General features: G+C 44.4%; 1 protein-coding gene across 4 annotated transcripts in view; it reads left to right on the top strand.

Annotated features, from left to right (window-relative positions):
* Positions 1-18293, top strand: part of RBM27 (RNA binding motif protein 27) — a 691940-nt gene that overhangs the window by 98495 nt on the left and 575152 nt on the right. For all 4 annotated transcript variants that reach the window (XM_085618112.1, XM_085618111.1, XM_085618110.1 and 1 more), the window contains exon 6: positions 234-427. In XM_085618112.1, coding sequence (XP_085474238.1) covers positions 234-427 — 194 coding nt within the window. The remainder of the gene's footprint in view (positions 1-233; positions 428-18293) is intronic.

Genomic DNA, 18293 nt, shown 5'->3' with positions numbered 1-18293 from the left:
GAAACATACCAGATTTTTTGTATAATCAATTGTGCATTTTTCTTTTTCAAACTGTTGTATCGGACTTTGGTATCTTAAAAATCTACCATGGCTTCCTACCTCTACAATGGACATCCCTGCAATCGCAGATCTTTATTATCACTTACAGTAACTACACTGAACGCAATTGAATATCTCATTCTCTAATTTCTATCTTTGCATTACAAGTAACAGGTAGTGTGTTTCTGTCCTAGACCTCGTGAGAAGAAAAGGGAAGATGGCAAGTGGCGAGACCATGACCGGTACTATGAAAGAAATGATCTCTACAGAGAGAAATATGACGGGCGGAGAGGAAAAAGTAAAAGTCCTATTAAAAGCCGTCCAGTAGGTCGCAGTCGAAGTCCCAATCGCGGGAGGTATCGAGAACAGGACACAAACCGAAGCAGAGGTAAACCTCATAACATATATGTGAATGTTAATATCAGTATTAAGTTAATATTTTAATTAGTTTACTATTTTGTTTTTTCATGTCTGTTTTTTTAGGTCTTGTGTGAAAGTTTATTACTTGTAATTGAGACATTTTGCATCACCTTTACTACTCCACTCTGCAAAATGGTAGAGAATGATTACTGATACACATCCATTTTCCTTTAAGGCATAGCATGTCTATTTATTTTTGTTTGTTATAATATTAAGTATTATATTGGTGATCCCTTACAGTTTTGTACTATTATCCGAAATACTCGCTCATTAGTAATTCTCATAAACGTTTTGAACTGGCAGTGTTTACCTTTCCCTATTTTATGACTTGGGGTCTGTGGTGGCTTGGGTATGAGTGGGTTAAAAAAAGAAAATCGGGATTTGAATTTAGGCAGAAATCATGTTTTTTGTAAGCACACTTTTATATAGGTGTTCATTGATCAAAGTTGTTTTATGTTTGACTTTAAAGATCTTCTTTAGATCTTATAGTATCTTTCCTGTGGTGCAGTGCTACTAGTGCCATTTCTATACATAAGCAATCACCTATGGCACCCTTTTACTGATCAAATCTACTGTCACTACCAGCAATTAGCTCTGTAGTGCTTTTTGAACGTCCAGTGGATGTAAAATAAATGGAGGAAGAGTGTTCAAAAAGAAATTTGCATTGGACACCAAAATACCTTGTGATGGCCCTTGTTGCTACCGATGATATTGATCCGAACAAACCATCCTTTCATTTCAGAAACAACTCTGTTGCATATCGGATACTCCTAAGATTGTTTTGTTTAGCATACTGCTAATTCCTATTCAATTTGTGAGTGTTTTATTGTAGAAAGGAACACTAGCTCATAAAAGCAGGAGAGATTCACCTGTAAGTAGCTTATCCAACCTGTCGAATAGATGAAAGGATTATAGAAATAGGGTAGTGCGAGATCACCATCATCATCTGATCGTCCATACAAAGTCAGTACAACTAATCTGCCATGAATTATAATATGTGAAAATATATCTCAAGTACCGATGTGTTCTTCAACATGGTTTTAAATCAAGTGTCAAAGCATTTAGATTCAGATTTGGTGAGGTTCATCTTGTTGGTCTGAAGGTTCCTTACTCGTTCAGAACTTTTTTCTTAATGTGTAATGACAATAACCTCTCTGCCGTTAATTGACTCAATAATTTTGTTTAACATTATAGGATATGCATTTTCCATCTTTACCTGACCATTCTGTTGCCTCACTAGTAGATTTCCCCTTGTACCTTTGTATTGCTCACATCCAAGCAAGCTATACATAAAGTTTTGGTTCAAGACAAATGTGTAAAAAAATAAAAACCTTTGATTTTCTTGCCTTTAATACCAACTTTGTGTCCAATGCAACACTTTACGTCTCTTGACATGGGTTATGTTTTGCTTGAAATTCATAATTAAAAATACCCTAATGAATACTTAAATGCCGGATTACTCTGTAGCAATCGTTTTACCTCCTAGATGAGTCAGGCTGTTGTGATGTACTCTTCTCTGGGGTTCCTGCTGTTTAGCTTTCTATCTGTGTGGTTTGGGGGGGGGGGTGGTGGTGGGTGAATGGAAGTGGTGAATAGTGTAATGTTAGTTTTTGTACCACATTGCTGCTCTCAAGGGGCAAAAGTTCTTGCAGGCCCTGACGCCTGCTCCAAGGAATGAGTTATTGCTACGGGCAGGTTTAAACAGTGGATCATATACATATTCCTTTGTTTTAGGTGATCATTCTAGAAAGTATGTATAACTCTATAGGGTTCTTACGTACCCTTCTGGTCAGTTTGGTTTATCTTATGAACACTGCTTCTTTATGTTTGTAATCTCCGTACCTTTTCCCTCTTATTCTGAAGATCAGGCAACACTGATAAACGAGGTAATCCACTAGATGAAAAATGAGGGACTGTTTTTATTCAGTGATTCGTTAAGGCATACTTGGGAGAGTTTTTCTAAGCTCTGACTTTAAGAAGCAATATTTACATTTGTCCTTGATCTCAGCGAGTGCCTATTGATATCAGATTTTAGGTTTTTCTGGGCCACTCCTCAAGGATGAACCGATTATTGAGTGTTGGGTGATACTTGCTGCTAGGATCCACACACCATCTGATGCCTCACCTTCACAAACTTATCCTTGGTACTGCTTCAGAGGATACCCTTCTTTCTAAGGCACTGGCTGATTCAACTTTGGCCATAGCATGACTTTCATATGAGCACCATCCTCGATGCTAACTTTTGTGCCGTAGTCTGCCTCCAAATCTGTTGACATTATCACAGTCACAAAAGGGGAGGTATATGTCCCTCTAACTTTTCTGACCAGCTTACAATGCTCAGCAAAGATTGGGCGCTTGGAGGACTATGGCTCTGACACTCCGTCTCATACCTCATGCCACCAAGCTTCCTTCTCCGGTATTGTATCTTTTATAGATTCACATGCTTTAATCTTCCCCTTCTACATGGTGGGAGTACCACGGTAACAGTAGAAGCAGCAGTACTGAAACATTAGCCTAGACCTCCGTAGAAAAAGAAACCACAATTAAGTAACCTTTCCACACCATTTTATAACATCCAAAGTTCAGCCAATCAGAATAGAGACCTCAGAGTATCCTTCCCCTACAGAGCCACCATACCTCTGATTTCTTACTGCACGATGTGTGATAGGGAGTCTCTCTGAGCCCTGCTTCGTAACTGTGTTTTTTCTCAACTTTTGACCTCCAGCTTTCAGCTATTCAGCTACATTCAATGTACTATTGAGCCATGTCTTTGCCTGTTCTTTCTTTTAAAGTGCCAGAGCCTAAGAAAGGACTGTTTAGGCCCTACAAGATCTGTGGGGATTGTAGACTTTTCTCAGAAGACCACCACAAACAATGTCTGTATTGCCTCTACCCTGACCTTTAGTCCAGGGAATGCAAATATTGCCGCACTTTTTCAGCCAAAACCCTCAAGGATAGGGAGGGTAGGTTGCTCCTGTGGCTCCAAAAGAAGAAGGCTGCCTCAGGCTCGGGGTCTGAACATGAGGAAAAAGCTAATTCTTCTTCTAGAACGAGGAAGGAAGACATCTCCTCTCCTCACCATGGGGACTCTAAAAGATTCAAGTCCCAGGAAAAGGATGAATCTGAGGATAAACACCTCAAAAAACCTCAGGCGGAAATTCCAAAATCATCTTCAGTGCCAAATTTGTCGACAGCTTCATCTTTAAAGATTCCACCATCTATGAGGAAAGCTGACATTTCTGCACCGTCGATGACCTCGCTGGCAACAGTCACTACGACTCTGGTCTAGACTGTGATAGCAGCAGCATCGTGAGGCTCCCTACTGACATTGACTATGTCGTCCTCGTCAAAGAAACCATTACAGTTGACTAGGATATTGCCGTCTGCCACCGGCCTGTCGACAGCACTACAGACAGCTGCCCCTCGGACAAAAATCGTCCACGCAGCGTCGTCCATGTCGCAGACTGCTTTATCAGCGACGGCGCTGTCGTTGAGCCAGTTGACGAGAGGGAATACCAGCTTCCTGCAGCCACAGAAAAAAAAAATACAGGACTTTTCAAAGATATCCCCTTGACTTCCAGCTTGTTTAATGGACTTTCAAGAGTCTGAGGATGAAGGCTTGTTTGGCCCTGCTTATAGTCCATCCCAGTTAGGGGCCAAATGCCAGGACTTGGATGATGAGGACATTGAAGATAATGATCCATCCCTTTATCTTTCAGGGTAATATTCTTAAAGGGAGAGAGATCCTTCTGTACAGTGACCTGATTCTTTTCAGGAGCATTATCCCTATGATGACCGAGAGGAGGAACTCCATCACTTTAGGGAACCATCAGTTAATATTCCGGTTTCTTCGGTGTCAGACTTATGGTACACAATAGATGACTGTTACAGACGCTTTGCTGATGCTAACGCTCCTCATTGACCTCCGCCGCCTCTATAGGTTCCTATTGATCTTGCTTTCCAAAGCACACAAAGTCCACTAGAGAAAGAGTATTGCCTCCACCAATCATCATCGCGGAGGACACCCAGGATGCGGATCAACACAGGGAGGAAGGTGAGGTCCATACTGATTTGGACGTTCATGATGAATGGGATGACTATATAGTTATCATGCTGCAGTCTCCTAGCCCACCTTCTGCGCATTCACCACCTGCAGATATTGGTGGCTTCATGATCTATTAGAGCGTACCTCCTAGCACTTTGGTCTACTTATGCCAGCTAACAGGACAAATGTTTTTTGTTTGACTTCAAACCAGGCACTCGACGTTCCATCAGAGCAATCCCCATAGTGGATGTTTTGTGGCAAGAGGGCCTCAAACTCATGAGAAACTCTGCTGCCATACCAGCAATAGTACCAAAGCTGTACAAAAAGCACAAGGCCTCTGAGAACTCGCCCACATGTCTCATTGGACATCCTAGGATTCGGTCCTTATGCAGGCAGCATAGCGGCGAGCCAAAACTCCATCGTCTGTTTGTACGGCTCCACCTGTCATGGAAGGTTGCCGTCTTGACATCATCGGAAAGAGGTTCTCTGCTCTGGCGGCCACCTCTATTGGAGCCTCCAATGCCATGGCCACCCTAGTAAGATCTGACCGACTGGTCGGACATTTCCGCTCTGTTGGAATATATACCGGAGGATAAAAAGGAGGCTAAGAACATTCTGTCTGAGGGGGGAAAAGCATCTTCAGAGCTTATCGAGATCCCTATGGATCTCATCCACCGCTTTTTGCCAGATGACAGGAGCAGCGGTGCTGTCATTAGGGTTGGTGGAGAGCGTCTACCTTCCCTCCAGAAGTGCAAGCCAAGGTTTTGATGGGGGGGTGTCTGTTTGGTAAGCACATAGATGAAGCACTACATTCCATAAAATTGGACAGTCACAGCTAAGTCTCTAGGCAGTGCACAGCAATGCCGCTTTCAGCCCTTTTGAAGAAGAGTTCAAGGGCAATACCTATCTTGGCTGCGATTCCACCAGTGATACCAAACCTTATCCACAGCATACCTACCAACTATCCTTTTATAACCAAACTTTCCGATCCAATGCCAGGCCTTATTATTCAAGACCAACAGGGATTAAGCAGATGGCAATGCGAATCGCCAGGCCCCTGCCACCACAGTCCCTCTCCAATTTGGTCCCGCCGGCTCCAAATTCTTTCAAAAATGGAAATCCATTTCATCAAACAAACGGGGTTTAGACATCTTCCAGCATGGTCACACCCTGGAGTTTGTTCGGCACCCTCCAAATGTCCCACTGCAGAAAGCTCCTCTTCGTCATCTTCCCGATCTCAGTGAAGAAATAGTATCACTTATTTTCAAGCATGCCATAGAAGAGGTACCCCTCAGCTAATGCAATCAAGGGTTTTACTCCCACTTATTCCTCACCATGCTTTCCAGCAGATCCATCAAAAGGAGATTATCTGTCTTCTCTCGATCTCCTCAATATCTATTTCATATTTCCATACACCCCAAACATCACAAATTTCTCGGGTTTGAAGTGGCAGGTGCCATTACCAATTCAAAGTGCTTCCCTTCAGTTTAAAAACTGCTCCCAGAATTTTCACCAAATGCATGGCCCCGATAGCAGCTTTCCTTAGATGTTCAGATCACCAGATGTTCCCTACCTGGACGACTGTTGAATAGAAACTCTGGCTTTCCAGGCAGTCAGAATCTCGGCGCAAGACTGTCTGAATCTTTTCCAGTCTCTTGGACTTTGTCTCAATTTGCAAAAATCGTCCCTCATCCCTTCCAAATCTGACGTTTCTAGGGGCATGCCTCCACACAGATCTCGGCAAAGCTTTTCCCACTCACAGAAGAATTTTACGTCTTCAGGATACAACACAGCTTCTGTCATTAAAAAAAAGTCAGTTTCTGTGAGAGTATACCAGTCCATGCTGGGGATGATATTCTCTTGTATCCCGTTAATTCCCAATTGCTGTCTTTGTATGTGACCGCTGCAGGAGCAGCTAGATGCGCAGTGGACTCTATCTCTGGGATCTTTCAACAACATGATTCACATTTCTGCAGCGATGAGAGCTGCGATGTCCTGGTGGATGGTCAAGTAAACCTTTCTCAAGGTCTCTCCTTCCTTCACTCAGTGCTGCAGCTGGTGATGACCTCAGATGTGTAGATGGAAGGATAGGGGCTCACCTCCACGAATTGCAGGTTCACTGCAATTCGTGGACACCACCACCACCATGGTCTGCCTTCGAAAGCAATGTGGCACGAGATCTCTAGAGCTATACCTTCAAAAGCTCAGCAGATATGCTTTGCCAGTGGAACACATACCAGGAGTCCACAATGAGTGGGTTGACTCTCTCAGTAGGGTTTCCAAGCAATGCCACAAATGGGAGCTCAACGACCAACAGCTGAAACTGAAAATGGTCTTCCAGTCTTGGGTGTTGTCCAAAATTAGATTAGTTCAACAAAAAGGGCACTTTTTTTTGTGAGCAGAGTTGCTCATTTGGATGCTTGGGGAGACTCTTAAGTTTTCATGGGCAGGTATGTTCGTCTATGCCTTCCTTCCCTGCATCCTCTCTTCTCTCCAGTTCTCCAAAGAAGGAAGCGAGAACCATGTCGCCTCATCGCCCCCAGATGTACGAGGCAATTCTGGTACACCTGGCTGTATCTCCTGTTAGTGTGCTCCAATTCTCTTTCCACCAAAGGAAAATCTTCTCTCCATGAATCGGGCCAAGTAGTTAATCTACAAATTCCCTCTCTTCATTTATCGCCTTTGCTCTTCACCACGTTGAATTTGAAAATTTGAACTTATCCGAGGAATGCAGGTCAATACTGCAGAAGTCTCGAGCTCCTTCCACGCTCAAGTGTTACATGGCAAAATTGAAGAGATTCTGTGCATGGTGTACTTCTCAGTCACATCACTCTTTTTCTTCCACACCAGAGCAGGTGTTGCCTCATCTTCTGCATCAAAGCAGGACTTGCACATTCTTCCATAAAAGTGCACCTCGCTTCCATATTTAGATATAGATGATGTTTGGATCAATCATCATTGTGGTCCAATAGGCTTATCAAAGAGTTTATGAAAGGACTTTTTAGGGCTTACCCGCCTGTTAAACCTCCTCCAGTAATTTGGCGGCTGTATACAGTTTTGTTGCAGCTTATGCAAACGCCTTTTGAGTCTGTCCACAAATGTGAGTTGAAGTTTCTTTCTTGGATGGTGCTATTTCTCTTGGCCATCATGTCAGCTAGACGCATTGGCGAAATCCAGGCGTTCACCATAAAAGAACCATATGTTCAGTTTCTACAGGACCGGGTACGCCTGCGTACTAATCCTTCATTCATACCAAAAGTGTCTTCAACTTATCGCTTCAACAAGCCTATAGTTCTGCCTACATTCTCCCCAACCAGTCCTTGGCTGCGGAGAAGCTTTGCTGTCACTGGACTTTCAACGTTGTTTGAAGTTTTATCTGCAAAGAACGAAGGCTTTTCGATAATCATCTCAATTGCTGATATCTTTCTCTGCCTCGAGAAAAGGACAAACGGTGACATGGGCAAGTATTTGTTGGATCACCTCAGCAATAATTTTCTGCCATGAAAAGGCTGGCCGCCCGCTGCCTACAAAGACGAAGGCTCACTCAGCGAGGAAGGTTGCAACTTTTTCAGCCATGTTTGCAGGAGCATCTCTCCCGAACATCTGCAGGGCAGCAGCATGAGTGCACACGTTTACGAAGTATTACTGCCTCGCTGGTTGAAAAAAGACGGATATAACGGTTGAACAAGCTGCACTACGATGACTTTGCTTAAGGTATGTGGCTATTAGCCTCTTTACTTTGTATTTATTTTTGCTGTTTTTATCCTTGCATTTTATATACCTAATTGTATGCAACCTGTTTTCGCCTTACAGTATTTTCCTTTAACGTCATGGTGGGATAGTTCGTCTACCCACCGCCATTCTTTTCTTAGTGTTGGTTTACTGCTTGCTCATCTGATTCAAGCATGTGAATCTATAAAAGATACAATACTAAGAAAAAATAAGTTACTTACCTGTACACTGTGGTTCTCCAGTATTGATATAGTTTATAGATTCTTGTGCCCTTTCCTCCTCCCTGATTTGGCTCACCATTTTATACCTCTGAGTTACTTACATATGCACTTGTGCTCGAAATCTGAGATATGGTGGCCCTGTAGGGGAAGGACACTGAGGTCTATACTCTAATTGGCTGAACTTAGGATGTTATAACATTCTGATGAAAGGTTACTAAATTGTGGTTTCTTTTTCAATGGAGTTATATGCTAATGTTTCAGTACTGCTATTTTTACTGTCCGCGTGGGACTCCCACAATGACGATGGGGAAGATGCAAGCATGTGAATCTATAAAAGATATCCGTACTGGAGAACCACAGTGTACAGATAAGTTACTAGTTTTTTCCACAAAATCCATTCATGCTTGGTGCTAGGACACATTTGTGGCCAGGTGTGGTGCTCATTAGATTGATCCCTTACAAGCAAAGCTGTTGGCATATATCTTTTTGTTTACTTTGTCAGCCCAGCAAAGCCTTGCATTGGGTACTATCAAAGGTTATTTTTCGGTTCTTTCAGCCTATCTACTTTTACTGGACCAACCTTCCTTATTTAAATCGTATGTTGTAATGAATTTTTTTTACAGGTTTTGACACACCTGATCCCTCCCAAGCTGTGTGTGATATAACAGTGGAATCTCAACTTAGTCATGATGTTTCTGATCTGTATGCCTTTACAGCTGATGCATAGTTGCTTGCTGCGTCTCTCGACTTTGAAGACTTTCTTTCTCATCATGATTACCTCAGCCTAGGAGCGTGAGTGAACTCTAAGCACCATCTTGTTTCCTAGACAGGTTGTTGCTGAGGTCTCGGGTGCCAAAAAAAGCCGGGTTATACCCTAATCACCCATGTACGCGTCTGGGCATGGACTAAGTGGGAACAAAATAAGAGATGTCCAGGGAAAAATACACCAGGGACTAAAGCCAAAAGACAAACAATTTGTCTCATGCATGGGAGCAATGTCCCCAATTCTAACTTATCAGCTCCTTCAAGACTCACAAGGACGTTCTCAGTTCAGTAACATCTTTCTTTTATTATAGATATGGGTGTCTATACAATTATAGCTTATTAATATAGAGCAAAAATCAATACAAATACATTAACACACAATCACAATCAAAAAGTTGATCAGAATCTTTTGTAGTACCCATCCATTTAAACCTGGTTGTACTCAAAATGCACTATCTCAGCAATTCAGGGGGAGGTAATCCCGCTTACACACCACCTAGACAGAGAGGAAACCTCCTATCTAATCAATCATTTATATAGCGTGTAACAAAACATATTTGAACATCAAATTTCAATTTAGATGGACTCCTCCTCTTTGTGTATCGACGCGTTTCGGTCCACTGAGTCGGGCCTCCTCAGGACAAGGGTAGCACAATTGAAATCGAATACTTCCTACAAAACAACTTATCGCACTTTAAAATATACCCTTTGTTCCCATCTGAACAACCAAACCCTGTATTATCTATGCACAAAAAGGTGCACATGCAGGAAAATGTACTCCGCCATAAAAGTGTCCACCACAGGAGAAAGCAAAAAGCATAATAAAAAAATATTGAACAACAGAGTCGAGGTGATAATACATCTATTGCACCCCAAATGTGTGCCTATATATTGTGGTATCAGTTCTAAAAGTTTCTCCTTAAAAAAAAACCACAAACCACGTGTAAGTGCTTGATTCCAAGGAAACCATGTGCCACACTAACCCACTATCCCAGCGGTCACATCTCCAATAAGACCTACTTTAATCATGCCACAACCGCTTCACCAATTTGGGCTTAGATGCCGCAGTGAATCTGGACTTGCTGAAAACAGCGAGAAAAATATGAGAGAAATCTAGAGTTGGAGGTCTCATTTCTCCAGAAAAAGTACTCCTCTTACGCCCAGTCTAAAGGTCACTGTTTCAATTTCTTACAGGTATCATGCCCAAGAATCTCACTCGACCGGATAATCACATACCGGGATCGCGGTGGAAAATAGAGTCATCGGGAGAACGGACGCTTTCTTACTCTGTTGACAGAAAGCCAAGATCCCCGTTAATAATGGTGAGTGCGCTCCCACTGGAAAAAAATGAACAGAACCCCCAGGCGGCAAGGGCCTCCGAGCAGCAAGGCTCTTACCTGTTCGATACCAATAGGGCGTCTCCTGCACTACGTTTAAGATTCGCACTCCCACTTGAAAGGAACGGCCTCTTCGCCGCCAACTTCTTCCGGACAACGCTGCTCTCGCTGGGGTGCCGGACGACAGTGCGGGCACGCCGCACATGTAATCTTACGTTCCGGTCAAGTCAATCCACGCCCCCTTCCCCACCGGCTAAAGGGACTGGCAACATTTCTAGATCCTGACTAAAAACGTACGGGAACATCGATGAAGGTTTCTAATGCTTTCTGCAGCGGGCTAAACTGTTTCTCTAACCCTGGGCCTACCACACATGCGTGCTACGAGGCACCACCAAGTAAAAAGAGGGGGAATAGAAAATTAGCTTGCATTCGTGCCAAGAATTTTCAATTCTATTAAGGACACGGAGGCGAGGATTATGCTTATCTTTCTATTTATTGCTACTCACAGCAGCCAATGAAAACTTGTATTATGTACACAAAAAACGACATTTCCCATGATGCATGTATTACATCACATCCTGTAATGCCCCATAAGAGCCACCTACACCGGAACTTGTCCTCTTTCTTTGCTTAGAACATTAAAGTCCAATAATATAACCAGAAGTCCAACAATAGCTTCCAAAGTGGAAGAACCAGACCAGCTGGGAGGAACGTCCTCTTCAACCAGGATTACACTTAATCCATCTTTTTTCAGACCCTGAAGTAGGGAGAGATAGAACAACCCATAACTTCTGCGTAATGAGAATATAAATGCAAACGGGTGGGTAATAATTACAATACTGTAATGTAACCGGGTGGGATAATCCTCGTCTCCGTGTCCTTAATAGAATTGAAAATTCTTGGCGCAAATGTTAGCTAATTTTTTATTCTATTACAGGACCGGAGGCTTCGTATTATGCTAGTTTAATGCTGATTAAAAGCCACAGAGGATATATCACCCACCGGTTTATAATAAAACTGTTTAAATGTTGACTCAGAAGACCAATCTGCAGAACACATGATATCTTGGACAGTAGAACCCAACATGAACGTTTTAGAAGCCATGGCGCCTCGGACAGAATGTGCACCAAACACTTGAGTATCAATACCTGCTTCCTGCATAACATTTTTTAACCATCTGGCTATAGTAGCCGCAGTGACAGGTTTGTAAGGTTTCTGCAAGGCAATCAATAATTGCACCACACCATCTTGCCTGGTAGACCTGGTTCAGTCTTCATAGGCCTTAAGACATTTAACCACACAAAGCTTAGCATGATCAGGAAAGGCATGATATTCTACACAGCGTGACATAGTTTTAGTCCTAGACGTGATATCAAAAGAAACTCCTTCAGGAGTAAATACTCTACCTGTAATATCTAGAGCCTTAACGTCTGAAGAGCGTCTACAGGCCGCCAGGCATAACAGCATGGCCAGTTTGGATGATAGTTGTTTCCTTGTCAACATATTGTTGCTGGGCCATTGATTAAATAAGGAAAGAACTAACAAGACATCCTACAAGGAAGAATACTTCGGCTTGGGTGGATTAGCTACTCTAACACCTTTTAAGAGCTTATATACTAAAGGATGCATCCCTACTGGTTTGCCTTCAACCTGAGAGTGTCCCGCCGATATGGCGGAGCGGAAATTGTTAACCGAACGATATACCAATCCCTCAGAAGCTTTTTCGGACAGCAAATTTACAACAAAGGGTAAGTCTGCCCCCACCGGATCCATGTGTTACACGCACCAACGAACCCAACACCTCCAGGCTGAAGAATACCGTTTCTTGGTAGAGGGGGCCCACGCTTGGTTGATAAAGCCTGAAGCTTGTTCCGAAAAACCTGGCATTTGCCAACGTTGATGGAAAGTCTCCAGGCCATCAGGGACAACTGCCCCGATACTATCATCTGGTGCATCTCTCCATGAGGGCCCTGGAGCATCGTTGAGGACCATGGAATCCTCCTGGGGAAGTCGCAACTCGCCTCCAACAGTATCGGGAACCAAGGCTGCGACTTCCACAAGGGAGTCACCAAAATCACTTCCGCCTTCTGCCGCATCACCTGTGTGAACACGCGGGGAATTAGAATGAAGGGTGGAAACGCATAATTCAGGTGCAGAGATCAATCCTGTGAAAAAGCATCCGCCGCCAGAACTATCGGGTCCGGCCTCCAGCTGAAAAACTTGGTCATTTGACGATTCAGTCTGGAGGCAAACAGGTCGATCTCGCAAAGGCCCTAGATCTCCTGCAACCACTGCACTATCTGGGGTTGGAGCTGCCAGTCGCTGTAATCCTTGAGATGGCGTGAATTCCAATCCGCCACTACATTCGACTGACCTGGAATGTATTCGGCTACGACCGAAATCTGATGGTCCAGGCAATAATGCCAAAAGTCCTTTGCAATTTCCACCAACATGGAGGATCTCGTTCCCCCCAGTTTGTTGATATATTGGACCGCCGAGATGATGTCCATCCGCAGAAGGATGCAATACGAGACTTGTTTGGGAGATAGTGTCCTGATAGCAAACGACCCTGCCAGGAGTTCTAGGCAATTGATGTGGAGATTTAGCTCGTCTAGGGACCAATGTCCCCCTGTGGAAATATTTCCGCAGCGCGCTCCCCAACCCCAATGACTGGCGTCGGACTCTATGACTACCTCCGGATCACCTCCCTCACCTCTTGGGAGAGAGGCCCTAGGTCCGTGTAGGAGAGACCCTTCTGCAAGGACTGAATCTTGAGCCTCTGAAGGGCTTGGTAGTGTAAGGGTCCCGGAAAAATCGCTTGAATGGACAATGCTGGGAGACCCACTATCCTGGCAATCACTCTGAGCGATACCATCTGTTTGGTTAATAGGGAACACAGCTCCTTCTTGATGTCTCGAAGTTTGGAGCGTGGAAGACTGAGTTGAGCAGTCTGAGAGTTTATGACGAACCCCAGAAAATCTATCATCTGGGTGGGGCACAGGACAGATTTGTTTTCATTGATTACAAATCCCAGATTTTGTAGGATACGGATGGTCATGCGCAACTGTTGAGCCGCCAACAGTGGAGATTGCGCCATAATGAGAATGTCGTCTAGATAGACTATCATCTAGTGATAAGCTATCACTGGTTTCAGAACCTTGGTGAAGCACCATGGTGCCGAGGAAAGTCCGAAAGGAAGGATCAAATATTCGTACCACCGAGTATAGATTTGGTTTGCCCGTGGCCCCCCCTCCCTCTCAGACCCCCCTTTTTATCGACCACCTTCGGGTGGTCCTGTGTGGAGTTCCTCTGCTATGATTAGACGCCCTTCAATGTTTCTCGCCTTGTTTTTTTTTTCTTTACTTTTGTTGATATCTATGTTAAAAGGGTGTATCCTGACTTCCTGTAGGTGCAGCCTGATCTCCTGTCATTTAGCGGAGCCCCTGCGGGCCAGCCATTGTTTTGGCACTGCTTGATCATTTCTGCATACTAGCGGCCGGCCCAGGAGGTTGTAGGCCCGTGCTTGTACCCTTTTTCTCTGCACAATAAATTTTTTTTAAAAAAACGGACCAACCAGTCCCCTTGTTTCAGGAGATCTGTCAAGAGATGGATACCCTCCATGTTGAAGTGCTTGTACGTCATGTAATGGTTGAAGTCCTTTAAATTGAGTATCAACCTGTAACCTCCGCCCTTCTTCTGCACTAGAAAAATATTGCTGCAGAAACAGCGAGGGCCCTTGTCGCAAGGTGCTATCGTGTGTTTTTCCCCAGCAATCCTTCGATTTCGGAATCTATAAAATCGCATTCTTGTCGAGAAAAAGAAAGCTGTCTGGGCCAATGGGCCTGATGGGGAGTCTGGAAGAAGTCTAGATGGAAACCCTGAACTGTTTGCAAGACCCAGGCATCCTGAGATAGTTGAACCCAATTGCGATAGAAAAATTGAGTACGTCCCCCCCCCCCCCCCAAAGGTAGAAGGAAGGGGTCCGGAGCACTCACCTGTAGATTGGGTGTTCTGGAAGCCTCCCCGATAGGATCCTTTATTAAAGCGTTGCTTGTTGAAGCGTTGCCTGGTGGGATAGAAGGTACCTCCATGGGTAGAGTCCCACTCTCCTCTGCCACAACCAAAGTCTCATCGCTGAGGACCTTGTGAGAATTGACGGCCAAACGAGCGTCCCCGGCCTCGTCTCGCCCTGTTGAAAACCCCAGCCTGAAAAACTCGCTTTATTCCTGACTGCGCCTTATCCAAGGTCGTGAATGTGCCCACATATTTTTGGCCACATCCTTGACAAAACGGTCGCCAAAAAGGTTTCCGTCCGCCAAGTGTCCCTATTCTGCTGCTGCCAACTAAGTTAGGTTAGAATTCATGCGCATGAGTATGGATTTGCGCCGCTCCGTGGAAATAGCGCAGTTGGCATTACCCAGAAGACATATAGCTTGTTGGGTCCAACCCGCCAACACATGGGAATCTATAGTGTTCCCCAATTCTTGAGCTTCCAATGCCATCTCTAAAATCTTGGCCAAAGGGCCAACCACATCCAAGAACTTATCCTGGCACCCTCGCCAGGTGCAATCGATACCCTCCTTTGGGTCCTTCGTGAACATATTGAGGAAGGTCAAAAGGCTACAGTCAATCTCAGGGGTTTCGCCCACTTTGTCCGAGATGTCAGGACGAGGACATTCGGAGCGTAGTCTGTTACGCACTTCCTTATTAAAAATCTTGCGGAGATTGTCATGCAAATACGCCGCCACCTCAGGGGTGGGTAGCCAATCCGAGGACCTGGGATGGACGATGTCCGCGGGGTTAAAGGTAAATGGAGTAGGGATAGCTTGTGGTACCTCCACGTTTTTGGATTTCTTCGTTCTCTTTTTAGGAGGCGAATCATCAGGGGTATCAGAACTGGCTGTATCGGGATCTGTATCGGAATCCTGACCCTTATCTTTGTCCGCATCGGGACGAGGAAGCGAAGAGTAAGAGGCAGAATGGGGCCACGGCTTAGGCTGAGAGCCATCTTTGAGAGCCCCAGCTGGGGCAGTGAATCCATGGCGCCTCGCAAACTTCTCCAGTTGCTTGGTTATAGGTTTCAACTAAGTAGCTAACTCCTGCTGCACAGTTCCCGGAACCGCTTTCTCCAGGGCCTTGTTGACCGACCGAGGCGTCCAGGGCCTCAACAATATTCTCTTCAATGGAAGGGGTACCCACTTCCTCCTCATACGAGGTATCATTATCCTCCATAATGAACCCAATTCTCCATTGCTGAACCAAATTTGTAGATATACTTGCTCATCAGGCAAATAGTAAAGAGGAGTAAAGGGGGGGGAGCCAACCCACAGCACAGATCAGAAAGGAAAGGTACCTAGCTCCTCAGCAACAGCTGTATCACAATTATTTCAGCCCTCAGGGCGTAGTGGAGCCAAAAAAGAGCCAATATGTTCAAGGAGGTGTGCTCCCTCCAGGCCCAAATCGTTTTTGCAGCCAGCCAGGCGTAAAGTAGTGCTCAAAGATGAAAGACCCCGGTGAAATGATCAAAACGAAATAAAAATCGGGCAGTATCGACGTGCGTAGCCCAATCCTACCAAAATATAGCCCAATTGGGCTACGCACGTGGAAACGAGACAAAAAACTAAGGTAACAGGCTCCAAAGCGCACCAGCTGATTAGGGAAGCCTTGCGCTATAATTTATTCATAATAGATCCCCGCCGAAAGTGGAGCGGTACTGGTAATTCCTAATATGCAAATTTCAAGACAAGCGCGCTAGACGCGCTAACCACAGAGCAGGCAGAACGCCCGGTACGAGTCAGCTGAGGAGAGTGCGAACACGCGCTGTCTAAAACATGCGCTTAAGCCTCAGCGGGCCGCCTGGTATGCGAAACAGTCAGCGCTCCCAGCGGGAGTGTCACAGCGCCCCGAGGGCATGCACAAGACACGTGAAGCAATGCAGATGAATTACACAGTTTAAGGCATAAACATGAAGTAGCATATGCTGTAGCGTAAAATAATCACATCACCAAGAATGCAAAGCAAGATAAACTCTAGAGCACTTTTCTTTCTGCGTGAGCAGCAAAGAAAGAGGACAAGTTCCGGTGTTGGTGGCTCTTATGGGGCATTGCAGGATGTGATGTAATACATGCATCATGGTAAATGTCGTTTTTTGTGTACATAATACAAGTTTTCATTGGCTGCTGTGAGTAGCAATACATAGAAAGAGAAGCATAATCCTCGCCTCCGTGTCCTTAATAGAATTGAAAATTCTTGGCGCGAATGCGAGCTAATTTTTTATTCCCCCTCTTTTTACTTGGTGGTGCCTCGTAGCACGCATGTGTGGTAGGCCCAGGGTTAGAGAAACATAGTTTAGCCCGTTGCAGAGAGAAGCATAATACGAAGCCTCCGGTCCTGTAATAGAATTAGAAGGTATCTCACCTCCATACTTCTCTACTCTTAGAATCCCTCTGCGTATCCAACACCTCACCTGAACAATATCTGAACAAAGCATAAAATAAATATACAAAAATAATAATAGATGAAAATCAATGGATGTATTATCAAGCCAACGGATAAAAACCGTATCAACTGTGGTGGACCAATGCAGGAAAGAGGAGAACAATTATCGGTATGCAGAACCTCAGGACATCAACTGTCCCACCTCCGCAGTACTACCATCTCATATGAGAAATCACGTAATTTTGATAATATATAGATCTCGGTGCTTAAAACTCAGACCACAATATATATCTTGTAAGGAGTTACACCAGTGCCCACATTTCATCATGCACATTTAGTCCCTGTGTCGCCGTCCTATATTTTTTAATCATGCATGCTTCTAATCTGTCTAACTTAGTTTGCAGATTAGTTCCTTTCGCATTAGTGATCACCAACAATACTGACCATTGTATCTCATTCTCATTGTGGTCTTTTTGTTGATAATGCTGGACTAGGGGCGCTCCCTGAACTTTGCATCTTATTCTCGATTTATGCTGCAAGATGCGAGTTTTTACAGCTTGTGTGGTTTGTCCTACATAGAACAATTCGCACGGGCACTTCAGACAATAAACAACATTGTTGGTGCTGCAATTTGAAAAGATCTTTTGGTGATGTTCTTTACCATTGATCTTAATAGATTTAGAGTCTGTTGTCAATTGACAAAAACTCGCATCTTGCAGCATAAATCTAGAATAAGATGCAAAGTTCAGGGGGGGTCCCTAGTCCAGCATTATCAACAAAAAGACCACAATGAGAATGAGATACAATGGTCAGTATTGTTGGTGATCACTAATGCGAATGTGTTAGAAACGGGTAGTTTGGCGCGGAGCTGGTAGGCTAAACTCATGAGGCAATGTGTAAAGCATCTGCGCAGCCCACACTCACACTAGGCACACTACAGAAGAGACTCCACACCAGGTTATATAAAAACAACTTGTGTATTAGGTAAAACACATTATAGAACTATCACAGATACATATACACTGTGCCAGCCGGCACCAGGTAGCAATTTACAGGGGTCTATGTACAAGGCAGGGCGAATCGGGCCGCTGCCAGAACCATCACAAGGCACAGGGTATAGATGTAAGACTATCAGCAATAAATGCATAACCGCCAGTACCTACTGGCAATACCTTGCACTTAGCAACATTGCAATAAGCCTTAGGCATAAACATAAGACATCATCACATTAGTCATAAGTTGTTGACTCGAAGATTCCTCGGGAGCGGATCGATGCCAAAAGGGGTCCACCTCTCG

The sequence above is a fragment of the Triturus cristatus genome, chromosome 7 (genome assembly GCF_964204655.1).
Source record: "Triturus cristatus chromosome 7, aTriCri1.1, whole genome shotgun sequence".
NCBI classification, from domain to species: domain Eukaryota; kingdom Metazoa; phylum Chordata; class Amphibia; order Caudata; family Salamandridae; genus Triturus; species Triturus cristatus.
Note: the sequence above shows the minus strand (reverse complement) of the source record. Positions and strands in the feature narration are given on the sequence as shown.